Raw genomic sequence first — 15,109 nt, 5'->3', positions numbered from 1 at the left:
GAGGTGGCTTTTCATTTGAAAGTCTGGGGTGCTGCTCGATCGATCCTCCTGTGTCCTGTTCTGCCTGCTCTCTTGCCCCCGCTGTGCATGGAGTAGCTCATGGTGGCGCCGGCTGGGAGCTTGTTGGGGCTAGGGCTGGGACAGTTTGCTGAGCCCCTGTAGCACAGTCTGGTGGTTGTATGGTAGTGTTGTGTTTTCTTCATCTTTAGAGAAGTTTCGATGAGTCACGGGCATTAACCCGTCGCACAGGGCACATCCCGCCTTCCCCGATGTTGTTCTCACAGTGGCTCTCAGACTGGTCGCTGGCAAGTGTTGTGTTGAGACACTTTGCTTGTGAGGGCAGCCAGTGAGCGGTGCCTCCCCCTTGGCTCTCCCAGGTGCTGCAGGACATGGTCCCGCCCAAGAAGCACTTGCTGCGCCACCAGCCTGCCAACGCGCAGATCGGCCTCATGGAGGGCAACACATTCTGCACCACGTTGCAGCCCCGACTCTTCACCATGGACCTGAACGTGGTGGAGCATAAGGTGTTCTACACAGAGGTAGGGGCGGGGGTGGGTGTGGAGGCGCGTGCATGGTGCTGCCGTGTGTCTGCTAGCCCGTCTTTGTGCGCGTTCAGAGAAGGCTCGGGAAATGATGCAGGTAACCAGCCCTGGCCTGGCCCTGGGCTCTGTGCAGGTGTGTCGCCCTTGGATCTGGTGGAAGGGAGGCCGGGGACAGGAGAGGTGCAGCATAGTGTTGGTGGCCTTGGATCCTTGGAACCCCGTCAGCCCTCCAGGGGACCTGGCCCTGTCTCTGACTTAGGATCCTCATTTGTCTTAGAGAGCAGATTGCTAGCCGCTGCTTTAATCAGTCTGATCTCTGGAGCCAGCGTGTGGAGGCTGCTTGGAGGTTCCTGGTGGGCTCCGGTGGTGCCCTGTGGTGTAGATGCTGTTGGTTCTAACGCTGGAGTTGCAGGAGCTGAGCCTGGTGCTTGTGCTGTCCGAGCCACCGAGTAGGTGAGCTGGGAAGCGAGGATGCGAGCTCAGCCTGCTGCTTTGCCTCCATCCAAATACCAATGCTGAAAACTTGCTCTTTTTTTTAACGATTTATTTTTATTTGAAAGGTAGAGCTACGCAGAGGAGAGAGAGAATCTTCCTTCTGCTGGTTCACTCCCCCTGGCCACAGTGGCTAGGAGCCAGGAGCCTTCTCCAGGTCTCCTACGTGGGTGCATGGGCTCAACAGCTTGAGCCAGTCTTTGCTGCTTTTCGAGGCCATAAGCAGAAGTGGATCAGAAGTGGAGCAGCCAGGATATAAACCAGTGCTCATATGGGATGCTGGCACCACAGGTGAAGGTTTAGCCTACTGTACCACGGTGCTGGTTCCCATGGCAAATGTTTGTCACCGTAAACGTTCCAGTGTGGTGATATTAGACAGTGATGGACAGAAGTCAGACTGTGGAGGCAGTCGAGTTCCTGGATTCAGAGTCCTGTGGTGAGCTAGTGACCAGTGCCCATTCGAAAGTTTTGAGATAACAGTAACTTCTCTGTAGGAGTTGTCGGGGGAAGCTGAGGTGGAAGCAAGCAGGACGCCTTGGTCCGCTCTGAGTCTGAGTTTCCGGTTAGGAAGCTGTCCTTCCTGGTCTTTAAATCCTGTGCTTTCTGCTTCAGCGTGCATTCTGTGGTCATGTGGTCCAGCTCTTGTTAGGGCCCTTGTGTCAGTGACATGCTTTTGGCTTAGGCAGGACCAAGAGCTCCTGGGAGATGGGCAGACAGCGTCCCTTGGCCTGTCTGGAGTCCAGGTGCGTTATAAGCTGCACCTCAGCTAAGGGCAGAGGCTGGCGGTGCTGACGGCCTGGACCGCCGTGAGTGAGGAAGCTCGGTTCCCCTGGATACTTGAGTGCTTCAGGATTGGGGTGCAGTTTGTCTGTTGCTGGTTGAGTTGCTGTGTGTGTGTGTAAGATTGCTGTGCTGTGGTACTTGCAAGGTTAGCATGCCTTTACAGTATCAATGGGCTAAATGTCATCATTGTGTCTTCCAGCTGCTGAACTTGTGTGAGGCCGAAGACTCTGCTCTGACAAAGCTGCCTTGTTATAAAAGCCTCCCGTCGCTTGTACCCCTGCGAATCGCAGCCCTGAGTGAGTTCATGCGCATCGGAAATGGGCAGGTGTGGGTTAAGCTGCTGACCGCAGTGCTCATGTCCCATATGAGCACCAGGTCTAGTCCTGGCTGCTCTGCTTCCAGTTCAGCTCCCTGATGTACCTGGAAAAGTGCTTGGACTCTACCATCCACGTGCAGGACTCGATAAAGCTAGCTTTGCCCCAGGCATTGCAGCCCAGGGGGAGTGAGTCAGTAGGTGGGTGATCACTCCGTGATGCTGTCTTTCAAAGAAACAAATACATCTTTAAAAAGAAAAGCAGCTTTGCTGTTGGCCACTATCTGATCCTTCTGATATTTGTGATCTTTAGGTGGGATCAACAAGTTGATTTGTTTCCTGAACTACATAATGAGATGTCAGGAGACTGTATGCATAGTATAGTAGCTGTGTGTTCTGTAGTTGTGACTCAGGTGTTTAAGAGAACTGTCCTGTAGAGGCAGCACGCAGAAAGGGGGCCTGCAGCTCTTGTGCACCTGCTGGGTCCTGAAGTCTGTTGCCGCTTCTGGAACCTGAGTCACTACACGTAAGGATTGTGCAGAGTGTATACTGACAGTGTGTGGACGTGTAACCCAGAACAAGCTTTTTTATTTGACTCTTGCTTCATTATTATTGTGCACTTAGTAAAATGTTGCCAGAATCCTCTCTGAGTGAGAGGTGAGCTTACTGAGAAGCCAATTGGTAAGATGAGACAAGGCGAGGCCAGGGACACTCGACTGGTGGGAAGTGCATGTGGAGGGCATGTCTGGGGACTCCCCGCCGTGCAGCCCAGGGCCATTCACTGCCCTTAGTTAGCCTTTGTGGTGTGTCTCCTCTCCAAAGAATGTTTGTACTTTCAGACACTTAGAGCTTAATCCCCAGATGTGGTGGGGGCCGCCTGAGCAGACAGGGGCGGTGGGGAGAAGCTGTGTGTCAGTTCCCTCGACTGGCTCCGATGTGACTGCTGGGACTGAGCATAGCTTGGGGCAGAGCAATGGCAGGCCCTTCCTCCCCATCCTCCAGCTTTTCCTCCTTTCAGAAAGTGTGAGGTTTCTTGTGGCCTTTTTTCCCCCCCCTTTCTTTGTTTTTAATTTGAAAGGTAGAAGCAGAAAGAAAAATCTCCTATCTGGTGGCTCACTTCTCAAAAACCCAAATGGCCAGACTGAAGCTGGCGGTCTGGGATTCAGTCCAGGGTTGCCAGTTGAGTGGTGGAGCACAACTCCTTGAGCTGCCACCACTGCCTGCCAGCTTAGGCGCTGGTGGGAAGGTGCAGATGCTAGCAGGGCTGGGACTGGAACCCCGACACTCCTCGGGGTCTCAGCTGCCAGCCCACACGTCCGCCTCCAGCGCAGCCTTTGTGCTTGGCTGTTGACATCCCTCCTAGGTATTATCAGCCACTCTTCCTGGGAGCAGATAGTAAGAAAACGGGCGAGAGGTTCGCATTATTGATTCTCTGAGAAATTGTTTAGGTATGTTTCTGGTTTTCATAATGAAATTGCATTGATTTCTCTCTCCCAAGATGCACTCGCAGCCTGCAACTACCTTCCTCAGTCCAGAGAGAAGATCATCGCTGCACTCTTCAAAGCCCTCAATTCCACCAACAGTGAGCTGCAGGAGGCCGGGGAAGCCTGCATGAGAAAGGTGGCTGTGTGTGTGTGTGTGTGTGTGTGTGTGTGTGTGTGTGTGTGTGTGTGTGACTGTGCCACACGTGCATGCACGCACCCATTGGTCTGCCAACAGTGAGCTGCAGGAGGCTGGGGAAGCCTGCATGAGAAAGGTGGCTGTGTGTGTGTCTGTACACCCGGCAAGCCTCACACGAGGTTGTAATAAGTCTCTTGCTTGTTTCATAGTCTGAGTTTTTTGAAATGTTTTAAGTAAAGCTATCACACATTTCTGAACTACATGAGTGGTATCCTAGTTTCCCAAGGAAAGGCAGACATGTGGTGCCAGAGTCAACACAGAAGTTTCTCTCTGTATTGTCGGTCTCTTTGTAACTTTACTGTTTCACAGTTTCTAGAAGGCGCGACCATAGAAGTGGATCAGATTCACACCCACATGCGCCCTCTGTTGATGATGCTGGGAGATTATCGGAGCCTCACCCTGAATGTTGTGAATCGGCTGACGTCCGTCACGAGGCTCTTCCCTAATTCCTTCAATGATAAATTTTGTGATCAGATGATGGTAAGCCGTTGTGCAACACACTGGTACATGTGAGCTTAAGTTTGTTTTCAAGCTAGCAAGCAGTCCCTTCACATGGTTTAAGGTTCAGAAGGTGTCGGGCATCTGCAGTCTCCTGCGGGTCCCGGTGTCCTTTCGCAGACATGCCCATGAAGAGGTGCCTGTTGCTGGACAGGGACAGGCTCCCTGGGCTCCGATGGGAGGAGTTCCCGAAGCCAGTGCTTGCCTTCCCCTGCCTCCGAAGGACTGCTGCTTGGCTTCAGAGTCTTTGTGGTTTCACTCTGTGGAGTTTCCACCCTTGACCGCTGCCCTGTAGGGAAGGTTTAGTTTGCTGCTAGTTCTTTGTTCTCATGGACACTGATGCAGTGAAGTTGTGTGTGGTTTCACATGCGTGCTCATCTCTAGGATAAATGATGTATTTTATCTTGCATACATTGTCGTGTTGCTTCTGAAGAGATTTAAAAACAAAGATTTATTTATTTTTACTTGAAAGTAAGATACACAGAGAAGGACAGAGAGAAAGATCTTCTGTCAGCTGATAAACTCCCCAAGTGGCTGCAATAACTGGAGCTGAGCTGAGCTGAGCCAATCCGAAGCCAGGAACCTGGAGCTTCTTTTTGAAGTATACATACATATACTTTAAAAAATATATATTTTTATTTGAAATGCAGTTAGAAAGATCTTCCATCTGTTGGTTCACTCCTTAAATGCCTGCAAGAGCCAGAGTTGAGCCCATCTAAAGCCAAAAGCATCCTTCTGGGTCTCCCACGTGGTGCAGGGTCCCAAGGCTTTGGGCCGTCCTCGACTGCTTTCCCAGGCCACAGGCAGGGAGCTGGATGGGAAGTGGGGTCGCCAGGACACGAACCAGTGCCCATATGGGATCCTGGTGCATGCAAGGCGAGGACTTTAGCCGCTAGGCTACCTCACCGGCCCAAGATTTTTTTGTTTTAATCAATTTTCCCTCTGTCCTACAACATAGATGAGGCTGCCCCCCCTTCCAAACACTGTGAATAAATTTAAAAACTCTTTGGGTTTTGAGAATCTTCAGAAGTGTTTAAGCAGCGGGCTCGGCAGCATGGCCTAGTGGCTAAGGTCCTCGCCTTGATCCCATATGGCCGCTGGCTCTAATCCCGGCAGCTCCACTTCCTCTCTGTCTCTCCTCCTCTCTGTATATCTGACTTTGTAATAAAAATAAAATAAATTTTTTTAAAAAAAAAAAGAAGTGTTTAAGCAGACAAAATGTGTTTGATAGTGTTTGATTGAGGTGTTATTGCTGACCCTCGCTGTGCCCAGCGTGAGGGAGGTACCTCAGTATGCATTTAGGGTTTGTTACTTGGGATTTCCTGGTGCATCCCTATAAGCAGGACTCCTGTTTCCTAAGTGACCTTTGACCATTGTGACATTTTAAAATGCTGCAAGGTTTCTGGTTTTGGTATACTTCCCCCAGCTCTAGGTAGCAGTTAGTGGATGGAAGTAGCCATGTGTATGTAGATGTATTTCCAGGGGAGTGAAGGTACAGATCTCATATATGAAGTCACTTCAGGAAGCTCATGGCAAAAATGATGCATGGATTTCAAAATTTATTTTGTTCTAAACATTTCTCACCAACTTATGATGTAGCCTTAAGTGCAGAGTGCACAGCTTTTTACTTCACATAGGTCATGCTTTCTCCACACCTGCAGACATGAGTGACTAGTAAATGACCAAACACTGAAATTAGTGCCAGCACCCAAATATTAGATCGTAACGAGGACGTAAGGTGTTCTCTGAAGGTGAGTTTTCCAAGTTGGAAACTCCTTTCTCTTGAGCTCCTAAGTACATGCAGTGCACCTACACACCATCACACCTCCTAGGGTCATATGTAACACACCTACGCAGCTGCCAGGAACACACGTGACACACTAAGCAGCTGCCAGAGACACATATGACATACTGTACAGGTGCCAGAGCCACATGTGACGCACCTGCATACCTGCTGGGGACACTCATAATATACCTGCACAGCTAGCAGGGACACATGTGCTACCTGCCAGGGTCACACATAACACACCTGTGCACCTGCCAGGGACACACGTGACACACCTATGCACCTGCAGTGTTGGGCTGAGGCCTTCAGGAAGGGTTAAAGAGGAGCATTACACCAGTGAAATCGCACTGAGCGTTCTGTGCTTCCACTGTGTGGTCTGTGTCTGTTGTAAGTGCCTTGAGGCCAGGTGACTTTCCCTAAAGCCAGCTGAGTGCTTTTAACGTTTTGTTTGTTTGGTTGGTTGGTTTTTTTTTTTTTTTGCACTTTGGTATTGTTGCTGTTTTGTGGGTAGTTGTAACATCCCACAGCAGCAGAGCGTCAGTGTCCTTGGACAAAGAATGGGGTGGCTCCTGCTCACCCAGACGTTGCGTCAGGCGCCCACCCAGCGCTCTGAGGCCTGCCTGTGCACATGGTGGCACAGCTTCTGCCCCTGCTGGCAGGGCCGTCCTGACAGCCTGAGCTGGCTGTGCTCAAGGGCACGTCAGCTCTTCAGGATCCAGCGTGGTCACTGGTAGAGCTTTGTCTTGCATGGTGTGCTCTTGTGGTTGCCAGCTCGAGGCGTCAGCTTCCTGTTAGCATTTCTGAAAATGTTCCTTGCCTTCCGAGTTTATAGTTTGAGCTCTTAGTTTCAGGTCTCTGAACTCTTGTGAGTGAGTGTTTGTGTGTCGTGTGAGAAAGGAGCCATCCTTGTTCTCTGGCATGTGATACCCAGTCCTGAGTTCACACTTGAGACTCTTGGCTTCTGAAGTCTCTCTTGTGGGTGCTTGTTCAACTAAAAGTGAATTTTTTTCCTAAAGATTTATTTTATTTGTGTTGGAAAGTCAGATACACAGAAAGGAGGAGCTACAGAAAAAGATATTCCATATGCTGATTCACTCCCCAAGCAGCCACGACAGCCGGAGCTGCACCAATTCAAAGCCAGGAGCCTGGAGCCTCTTGGTCTCCCACACGGGTGCAGGGTCCCAAGGCTTTGGGCCGTCCTCCATTGCTTTCCCAGACCACAGGCAGGGACCTGGATGGGAAGCAGGGCTGCCGAGACACAAACCTGAGCCCATATGGGATGCCAGTGCGCATTCAAGGCAAGGACTTCAGCCACTAGACTACCACTGTGCCAGGCCCTAAAAGTGAATTTTATATGCCAGTTAGTGTCAAGGTTTTCCTTTAGGAAATCTAAAAGCAGAATAAACAGTGATGGATCTGAGCATTGTCTCCACCTCTAGTTCTGTCATCCTTGTTGGCGTCCGTGTGAACAGCCAGCCCAATAGGTGCAGCTTTCATTCCCTGATAAATCCCCTTCAGGGTTTTTGTTGGTAAAATGTTCCAAGTTTGTTACTCTAAAGGAATGGCTGGCACTTGATATCTTTCTCCGTATCTGTTCCTCGGATATGCTGCCTGTCCTTCTGACGTGGGTGTCTGGAGGAACGCGTGTGACGTTGAAGACCCGTGTGTTCCTGACTGCTTTAGGCTCGAGTGCTTGTCTGTTTACTTTGTCCAAATGAGGGCTGGAGCCGGCTCCTGTGTGCTGGGTCTGACTGACGGCAGGGCACCTGCTCCCAACGCGGCATCTCCGCGTGCCAGGCAGCTGGAATTGCTGCCCCGCTGGATGCTCTCCTTGTCTGAGCAGCCATCTGCTGCTCCTCAGCCACAGTGGCCACCTCCTTCTTCCTGGCCTCAGGCCGTGGTCCCTTGTCTCGCTGCCCGAGTGGTACAGGAACATCAGCTTTTCTCCATCTGCCTGTGCAGGTGTACAGCGGCTGCGGGCCCTGCTTCCCCGTCCCCCGTCCGTAAGGTTTACATGACTGGTTATGCCTAGCGTGTCTCTGTGTCTCCCCGCTGGACCTCGAGCCACCCTGGGATGGGTGTGAGTGCTCCTTTGGGGAGCACAGTGGCCACGGTGGAGCCAGCGGGGACTGGAGTAGGGCTGGACGAATTTCAGCATGCCCTCCATTGTATCAGGACAGTGTGCGTGTATGTGTGTATCAGGACAGGTGGTGGTTCCTTATCTCCCTGACTCGATGCTTGGGCCATCTCAGTAACAGGGACGTGAAGCACAGGGGCACTGAATGACCTAGGGCAGTGCCCTGGGAGCTGGATGCACCTGCCACGAGGCCGTGTCGTCTAAGCATGTGCTCTTTCCACAGCAACATCTGCGCAAGTGGATGGAGGTGGTTGTCATCACCCATAAAGGGGGCCAGAGGAGCGACGGAAACGTGAGTGACTTGCTTGTTTCTGAGCAGGGCCCCCGGCCGCGCCGCTGGGCTCGTGTTCACGCCGGAGCCGGTCAGAAATCAGTTCATGTCATTGCAGTCCATGTGAACTGTTAAAACCCACATGTTGGCATTGCATTTTGCTTTCTGTCTCCTAATTGCTGAACATTCCTTCCCATGTTTGAAATCTCCCATGTGCTTACTTGAACCACATTGCCGCTGATGAGAACTGGGGGAAGCTTGCAATGTTAGTATTTCCATCTGACTAGTGTTGCCTTACACGGTGTGTTTTCTAGATGTTGGCAGCTGCTGTTGACGTGGTGGCGCGTCCCTCAGCTGCTGTGTCCATTGCTTTTCATCACTGGGTGGTCGGTAACGTCTGTGTGTAATTGTCATTGCCTGACAGAGCCAACTAGAGCTTTCTCAGGACTTGACAAAGCGTTCAGGAAGACTGTCATGAAACATCACAGAAACACTGGCCGGGGTGTTTTCTAGGCTGCATTCCCTGTCCTGATGGTTTGCCAAGCAATCAGTGACCCCTGCAAAGCACAGTTGTATAAGTATCTGATGTTGGTTATCATGACTTTTGTCTCCTAAAAAATGCATACTTCCTGCTGTTTTCAATCTAATACTGTTTGTATGTGTCAATTTTACCAGTGTTTTTTGTACCTTGATGCTGTCCTGTCATTGAAAGTGACACCTGGTGACCGGGGTAGCAGCGGCCCCAGTAGGGAATCCCTCCTAGTTCCTCAGAGGCGTCCCTCACATGGCTTTTCTATCTTCTGGTGCCTGTTTGTGGAATGCTACTTTTCATCCAACTTGGGTTTCTTTCTAAGTTTTTCTGGCTTTATTATGCTTTCCTTTCTTCTTCTTCTTCTTTTTTTTTTAACCATTCTATGTCTAGATGTGTTATTTAGCCTCATTTCCTCCTGCCTCTGAACAGCCAACCAAGCAAAACTAGAAGAGCATTTGAAATGGTTGGGAAACGACCCCTGAGAGGGTGTGGAATTTTTGGTGGAGAGCAATGAGGGCCTCCTGGGTGTGTTAGTCCTGGGAATGGCCGCGGGTCTCGCCACTCCCTGCCAGCTCTCACCAGCTTGTCAGGAACACAACTGCTAGGTAGCTAGATGACTTCCGCCAAATCAGAAGGCTCTCCTAAACCTTGCCGGCAGTGATGTGGAGGCGGGGGCAGTTGTGGAGGGATTGGAGTTGGGCCCGGGGGTGTTACTCTGATTGCCCTGTGCACCATTCAAGGAGCCATGGCATCCAAAGGGAGAGATGGGGCCTTGGCCTGATCACTCAGGCCCTGGACCAGGCTGTGTTTAGCTGTCAAGGTCTGCTCATTTTTTTGTGGGTGACAAATGACTCATAGACATTATTTTGAACCTGTTTGGAAGAATCCCTGCATATGATTGCTTACCAGAGAAACTGTAATTGCAGAGATGTTAAATTTATGACTTCCTGTACCCCTGGTGATCAAAGCTTTCAGCCGTCACCATGTTGCGGAGGGCCAGTTTGCAGAGGTGTGATCTGCTTACCTCAGGTCTGTGTGCACACATGTGTGCGTGTGAGTGCCCAGCCCTCCCCCCCAGCTAGTATCACATCGACTGTGTCACTTCACAGGGTGACCCTGCTCGTTGGAGTGGGGGGCTATCATGGCCTGTGTGTGGCATCCTCACATGCCCCGAATGGGTCGCCCTCTTTTGGAGACAGTTGGGAAAGGGGTGGTTTTTCACCATTTAAGTGTCTTAACACTCACGTACAATCTTGAATTATTCCCCAAGAGATTCTGTGCGAGTGCGCTGCCATGCGGCAGGGTCTTACAGGTTCTCCCCTCAGATCACCCTCTGAAGCCCTCTTGCTGCTGTGTGACCAAGGGGCAAGGTCCGCTGTGAGCCACTCTTCCTCTGTGGCTGTCGAGCTTCCGTTAAGTTCTGTGTCTCTGACTGTTGTGTCTTCACTGTCCTGTTAACCCCAATCATCTGACTGTGTCGGCGTGTCTGGAAGTTTCTCTGCAAATAACACGAATAGAAAAGCTGACTTTCCTCCCCATCCTCAGGAAAGCATTTCAGAGTGCGGGAGGTGTTCCTTGTCTCCATTCTGTCAGTTTGAGGTGAGAACAACCGATTAAAGTCAGTTTATGATTTGCAATGTGAAGAACAGTTTTCCCTTTCTTTTCTTTTCTTTTTGACCTTTCTGTTGCCTTTTTTCATGCTGTAATTTTTGTTTTGGTTCAGCCTGCCATGGAAGGGGTAGAGGTGAGAATTTCAGTGGAAGTGCAGGAGGGGGTCGTTGTCGTACTGGTTTTGCTGTGACTCGTTAGTTGTGCTGTGGCTCTGTACTGGACAGTGCGTTGTGCCTTTGAGTGCGGTGACCTGTTCGTCTGTCTGTGGCAGAGTCGTCCTAGTATCATTGCTGTGACTTGTCTGGGTGCCACGCATGTTTCCAGTCAGGGCACGGGAAGCCAGACCCAAAGTTCCCCTGTTTGCTCCGTGTCAGGATGCCCATCTCCCAAACCTCCTGGGATGTTCATAGTGTGAACTCAGCCAGCAGCAGCCTTCTGAGAGGAAGCTCCCCAAAGAATGTATGAGCCCTGTTAGAACTGGGGAACCCTTGTATTTTCTGCCTTGGCTTAACACCTTGGCCCTTTATACCTCTCTTTCAAGTATGCACATGTGCACACACACACACCCCGATGTAGGTGCACCACAGTGCAGCCTTAGCTCTCTGGGCCTCCTTCCTCTGTGAAATGAGAATGATAATGTTGTTCCTTTCTGTGTTGAGTGCTGTGAAGTTGAAGGGAGTGATGTGATCAGCAGCACTTGGGAACAGAACAACCATGGTGTGAAGGAACCAAGCTAGAGGGCTGCACTGTTGCGACAGTGCTCCTGCATCTGAAGCCTTCAGTTCTGCAGAGGAGAACGCTGATGGTGGGAGAGGTGACCCAGAGCTGACTTTTCTTAGTTTGGTCTTAAGAGACCTTCTGAGAAGCATCCCCCAGGCCCAGGCTCTGACCTCAGGCCCTTGGACCGGTGTTAATCATCCCCATTTCACCCCGTCTGGCCCTCACGCAGGGCGACGTCTCTTCCCCAAGGCCACATGGAGGTGATGGCAGAGGCAGGGCTGTGGACACAGCTTGTGAAGGTGGAGTGAGCTCCCAGCATTCCCTGCCAGGCCACCAGCTTCTCAGAGAACACATGTCTCCCATGATGTGGGGCCTCATTAGTCAGCCTTGTTTTTAGGCCTGACGGTGCTTTGGGCTACCATCAGTTGTCCATTCGCTTTGATAATTGGCTTCCAAGGGCAATACTTGAACATTTTTTGAGGAGCTTTTCTCTGCTGGGTTTTGAAAGCCAAAGAAGTCTGTGTCCTGAGAACTTAATGAACCAGGAGGACCCCAAGATGCCACAGCAAAATGGGGTGATCTCCATGCTCTCAGGCCCGACTGTCCCTGCCTTGGTGAGGGGGTCGGCATAGGTGCCACACACCACACCAGCCACCCTGTCGGTGTGTGTGAAGACCCCATGACAGAGGGACTCGACAGGGCCCTGCCTCAGGACCCACACGGTGTAGTGTGAAGCAGGTACGCTGTGGCTTTGTCCATGTCCCCTCTGCTTCGTCGGCCAGTTAGGCTGTACGAGGCCCTAGTGACAGTGCCCTGTCTGGCGAGCAGCACCGATGGCCCTCTGTGAACTCTGGTTTTCTTTATCAGGAGATGAAGATCTGTTCGGCCATTATCAACCTTTTCCACCTGATCCCAGCTGCGCCTCAGACCCTGGTGAAGCCTTTGTTAGAGGTTGTCATGAAAACGGAGCGGGCCATGTTAATTGAGGTAGGCTTGTCCACAGCGATGCTTCCCAGTCCTCCTCTGTGTTGCCGGGTTTTCATTCTGCGATGTCTGAAGTGCCCAAGCTGACAGCACACCCGTGCAGACACCGCCTTCGGGCTGCCAAGGCACTGCGCCTGGGGAAGAGGTGTTCCTGGTGGATGGGGTAGTGGGCAGAGATGGCCTCTAGGCCTGGGAAGAGCAGTGTGGGAACATAGTGCTCCCCACATGTGTTGCAGGCGGGCAGTCCTTTCCGAGAGCCCTTGATCAAGTTCCTGACTCGGCACCCTTCGCAGACAGTGGAGCTGTTCATGATGGAAGCCACTCTGAATGACCCTCAGTGGAGCAGGATGTTCATGGTGAGGGCTGAGCTCCCCTGCCAGGTCTTTGGGCAGAGGAAGTGCTCAGGTCCTAGGGTCACACTGGGTGGGGTATGCTGCCAGGGCTGAAAGATCATAAAGTATGATTGCCTTGAAAAGCATTTTCGAAGGGTGCCAGCTAGAGAGCTTTGGAAGGAGCCTTAGAATTCATGTCCTCCAACATTTTGTGTGTTGAATTAGTTTAAAGTGGCTTTCCTGTCTCTTCTGCTTCCAGAGTTTCTTGAAGCACAAGGATGCCAAGCCCCTGCGGGACGTGCTGGCTGCCAACCCCAACAGGTTCATCACGCTGCTTCTGCCGGGCGGCGCACAGACAGCCGTGCGCCCCGGCTCGCCCAGCACCATGCGCCTGGACCTCCAGTTCCAGGCTATCAAGGTAGCTTCCTTGACAGGGCCCTGGGATCCCCAACATCTGCTCAAGACACAGTTCCCAGACTGTCTCTTCTCTGACAGATCATAAGCATCATAGTTAAGAATGACGACTCTTGGCTGGCCAATCAGCATTCTCTGGTGAGCCAGCTGCGTCGCGTCTGGATCAGTGAGGCCTTTCAGGAAAGACACCGCAAGGAGAATATGGCGGCCACCAACTGGAAGGAGCCAAAGCTGCTGGCCTATTGTCTGCTCAACTACTGCAAGTGGGTGCCCCTGTGATCTTGGCCTATGCATTCACTGAGCTGCTCTGGGGCCTGGGATCTGTGGAAGGGGCTGGGCCGTAACCCTGGGCTGGTGGAGGGCTCTCAGAGATGCTGCTGTGGATGAACTTGGCCACACGCTAACCTGTCGTCTCGTCTTGACCCCTCAGACGGAACTACGGAGACATAGAACTGCTGTTCCAGTTGCTGCGAGCCTTCACTGGCCGTTTTCTCTGCAACATGACATTCCTGAAAGAGTATATGGAGGAAGAAATTCCCAAAAATTATAGCATCGCCCAGAAACGTGCCCTGTTTTTTCGCTTTGTAGACTTCAACGACCCCAACTTTGGCGATGAACTGAAGGCCAAGGTGAGCACCTGGGCAGCAGCGGGAGGCTGCAGGTGCTGGGGCAGGGTGGGGAGTGGGGGCTGGACCCTTTCCTGTCAGGCCCTGTCTGTCCTGCAGGAGCTCACAGTCGGTGGTGGTGTCCTCGGCTCTGTTCTGACCTCACAGTGCCGTGTGGTCCAGCTGCTTAGCCTCCCCAGCTTACTCGGGGACCAAGCACCTTGGCCTTATTTCCGTCTATCTTCTCATTTCTTTGTAGGTTCTGCAGCATATCTTGAATCCGGCTTTCTTGTACAGCTTTGAGAAGGGGGAAGCAGAGCAGCTCTTGGGACCTCCCAACCCAGAGGGAGACAACCCAGAGAGCATCACCAGCGTGTTCATCACCAAGGTGCTGTTTCTGGCGGGCTGCCGAATGCGTGTGGCTTATCCGCATAGCTGCCCCTCCCTAAAGCTTTTATTCCTGATTGTGCTCTTAGAAGGACATGGCATTGCTGTGCCGACAGGTGGATTTCTCAGGACAGTCTCATGCTGTCAGGAATCACCCCTCTCTATTAGCAGATTGCAGTCACAAACAATATATCTCGGTAAAAAATTCAAACCCCAGGCAGTTACTGTGGGAAAACATCAAAATCTCTGCACAGCAGAACTTTGATGTTGTGTTGTTTCCAACTTTACAACAGACTGTGCTGTAGTCAGTGAAAATCCTCGCCTGGTTCCATTTCTCTGGGTCTGGGAGGCACGGTGGGTTGGGCGGGCTGCCTGAGGTCCGTGAGGTTCTGCATCTACATCTGTAAAGAAATGCTTGCAGCTATCCCAGGGGGCTTGTTGGGTGGGCTTCTGCACTCGCTATCATGTTGTCTGCAGACGTGCTGTGTGCTGTTGGTGTCCCTCATCTATGGTGGCTGAGTAGTCTCGAGAGGGGTCTCCTCTCACGTGTTTCACCTGGGATGAGGCCGGAGGACATAGCTGATAGGTTACCCAACCTTGTTGCCGCTTCCTTCCTGCCGTGTTTGATTCTACCCTGAGAGCTGAGCCTGGGAATTTATTCTTGGTCCATGAGTTGATACTGGTCTTGCCTGTCTGCTAGGCTGGAGTCTCTGCTGTGGGACCAGTCAAGAGTGAGCATTTTGAGGGTATCAGGCAGTTGGATCGCAGTGCAGTGAAGGGCTGCTGAGAAGGAGCCGATCTGAGAAAAGGGGCCTTTAGGGGTCCACTTGGGCCTAATAGAGAACACAGTTAGGAGGAAGACCCATCCGATGTTTCACTCCCCCAGTGAGTGTAACGACGGCCGGTGCTGTGCTGATCCGAAGTCAGGCACCAGGAACCTCTTCCAGGTCTCCCACACGGGTACAGGGTCCCAATGCATTGGGCCGTCATCGACTGCTTTCCCAGGCCACAAGCAGGGAGCT

General features: G+C 51.8%; 1 protein-coding gene across 6 annotated transcripts in view; it reads left to right on the top strand.

The window, feature by feature from the left end:
* Positions 1-15,109, top strand: part of TRRAP (transformation/transcription domain associated protein) — a 103,270-nt gene that overhangs the window by 36,078 nt on the left and 52,083 nt on the right. For 5 of the 6 annotated variants that reach the window (XM_058681145.1, XM_058681149.1, XM_058681147.1 and 2 more), the window contains exons 27-37: positions 378-539; positions 2,017-2,113; positions 3,629-3,750; positions 4,120-4,290; positions 8,455-8,523; positions 12,233-12,352; positions 12,586-12,705; positions 12,941-13,099; positions 13,177-13,358; positions 13,526-13,724; positions 13,960-14,088. In XM_058681145.1, coding sequence (XP_058537128.1) covers positions 378-539; positions 2,017-2,113; positions 3,629-3,750; positions 4,120-4,290; positions 8,455-8,523; positions 12,233-12,352; positions 12,586-12,705; positions 12,941-13,099; positions 13,177-13,358; positions 13,526-13,724; positions 13,960-14,088 — 1,530 coding nt within the window. The remainder of the gene's footprint in view (positions 1-377; positions 540-2,016; positions 2,114-3,628; positions 3,751-4,119; positions 4,291-8,454; positions 8,524-12,232; positions 12,353-12,585; positions 12,706-12,940; positions 13,100-13,176; positions 13,359-13,525; positions 13,725-13,959; positions 14,089-15,109) is intronic. The other variant, XM_058681146.1, reaches the window with a different exon arrangement.

This window comes from Ochotona princeps, chromosome 24 (genome assembly GCF_030435755.1).
Source record: "Ochotona princeps isolate mOchPri1 chromosome 24, mOchPri1.hap1, whole genome shotgun sequence".
Classification (NCBI taxonomy): Eukaryota; Metazoa; Chordata; class Mammalia; order Lagomorpha; family Ochotonidae; genus Ochotona; species Ochotona princeps.
The sequence above is the reverse complement of the archived record's forward strand: the minus strand, read 5'-3'. Positions and strand labels throughout refer to the sequence as shown.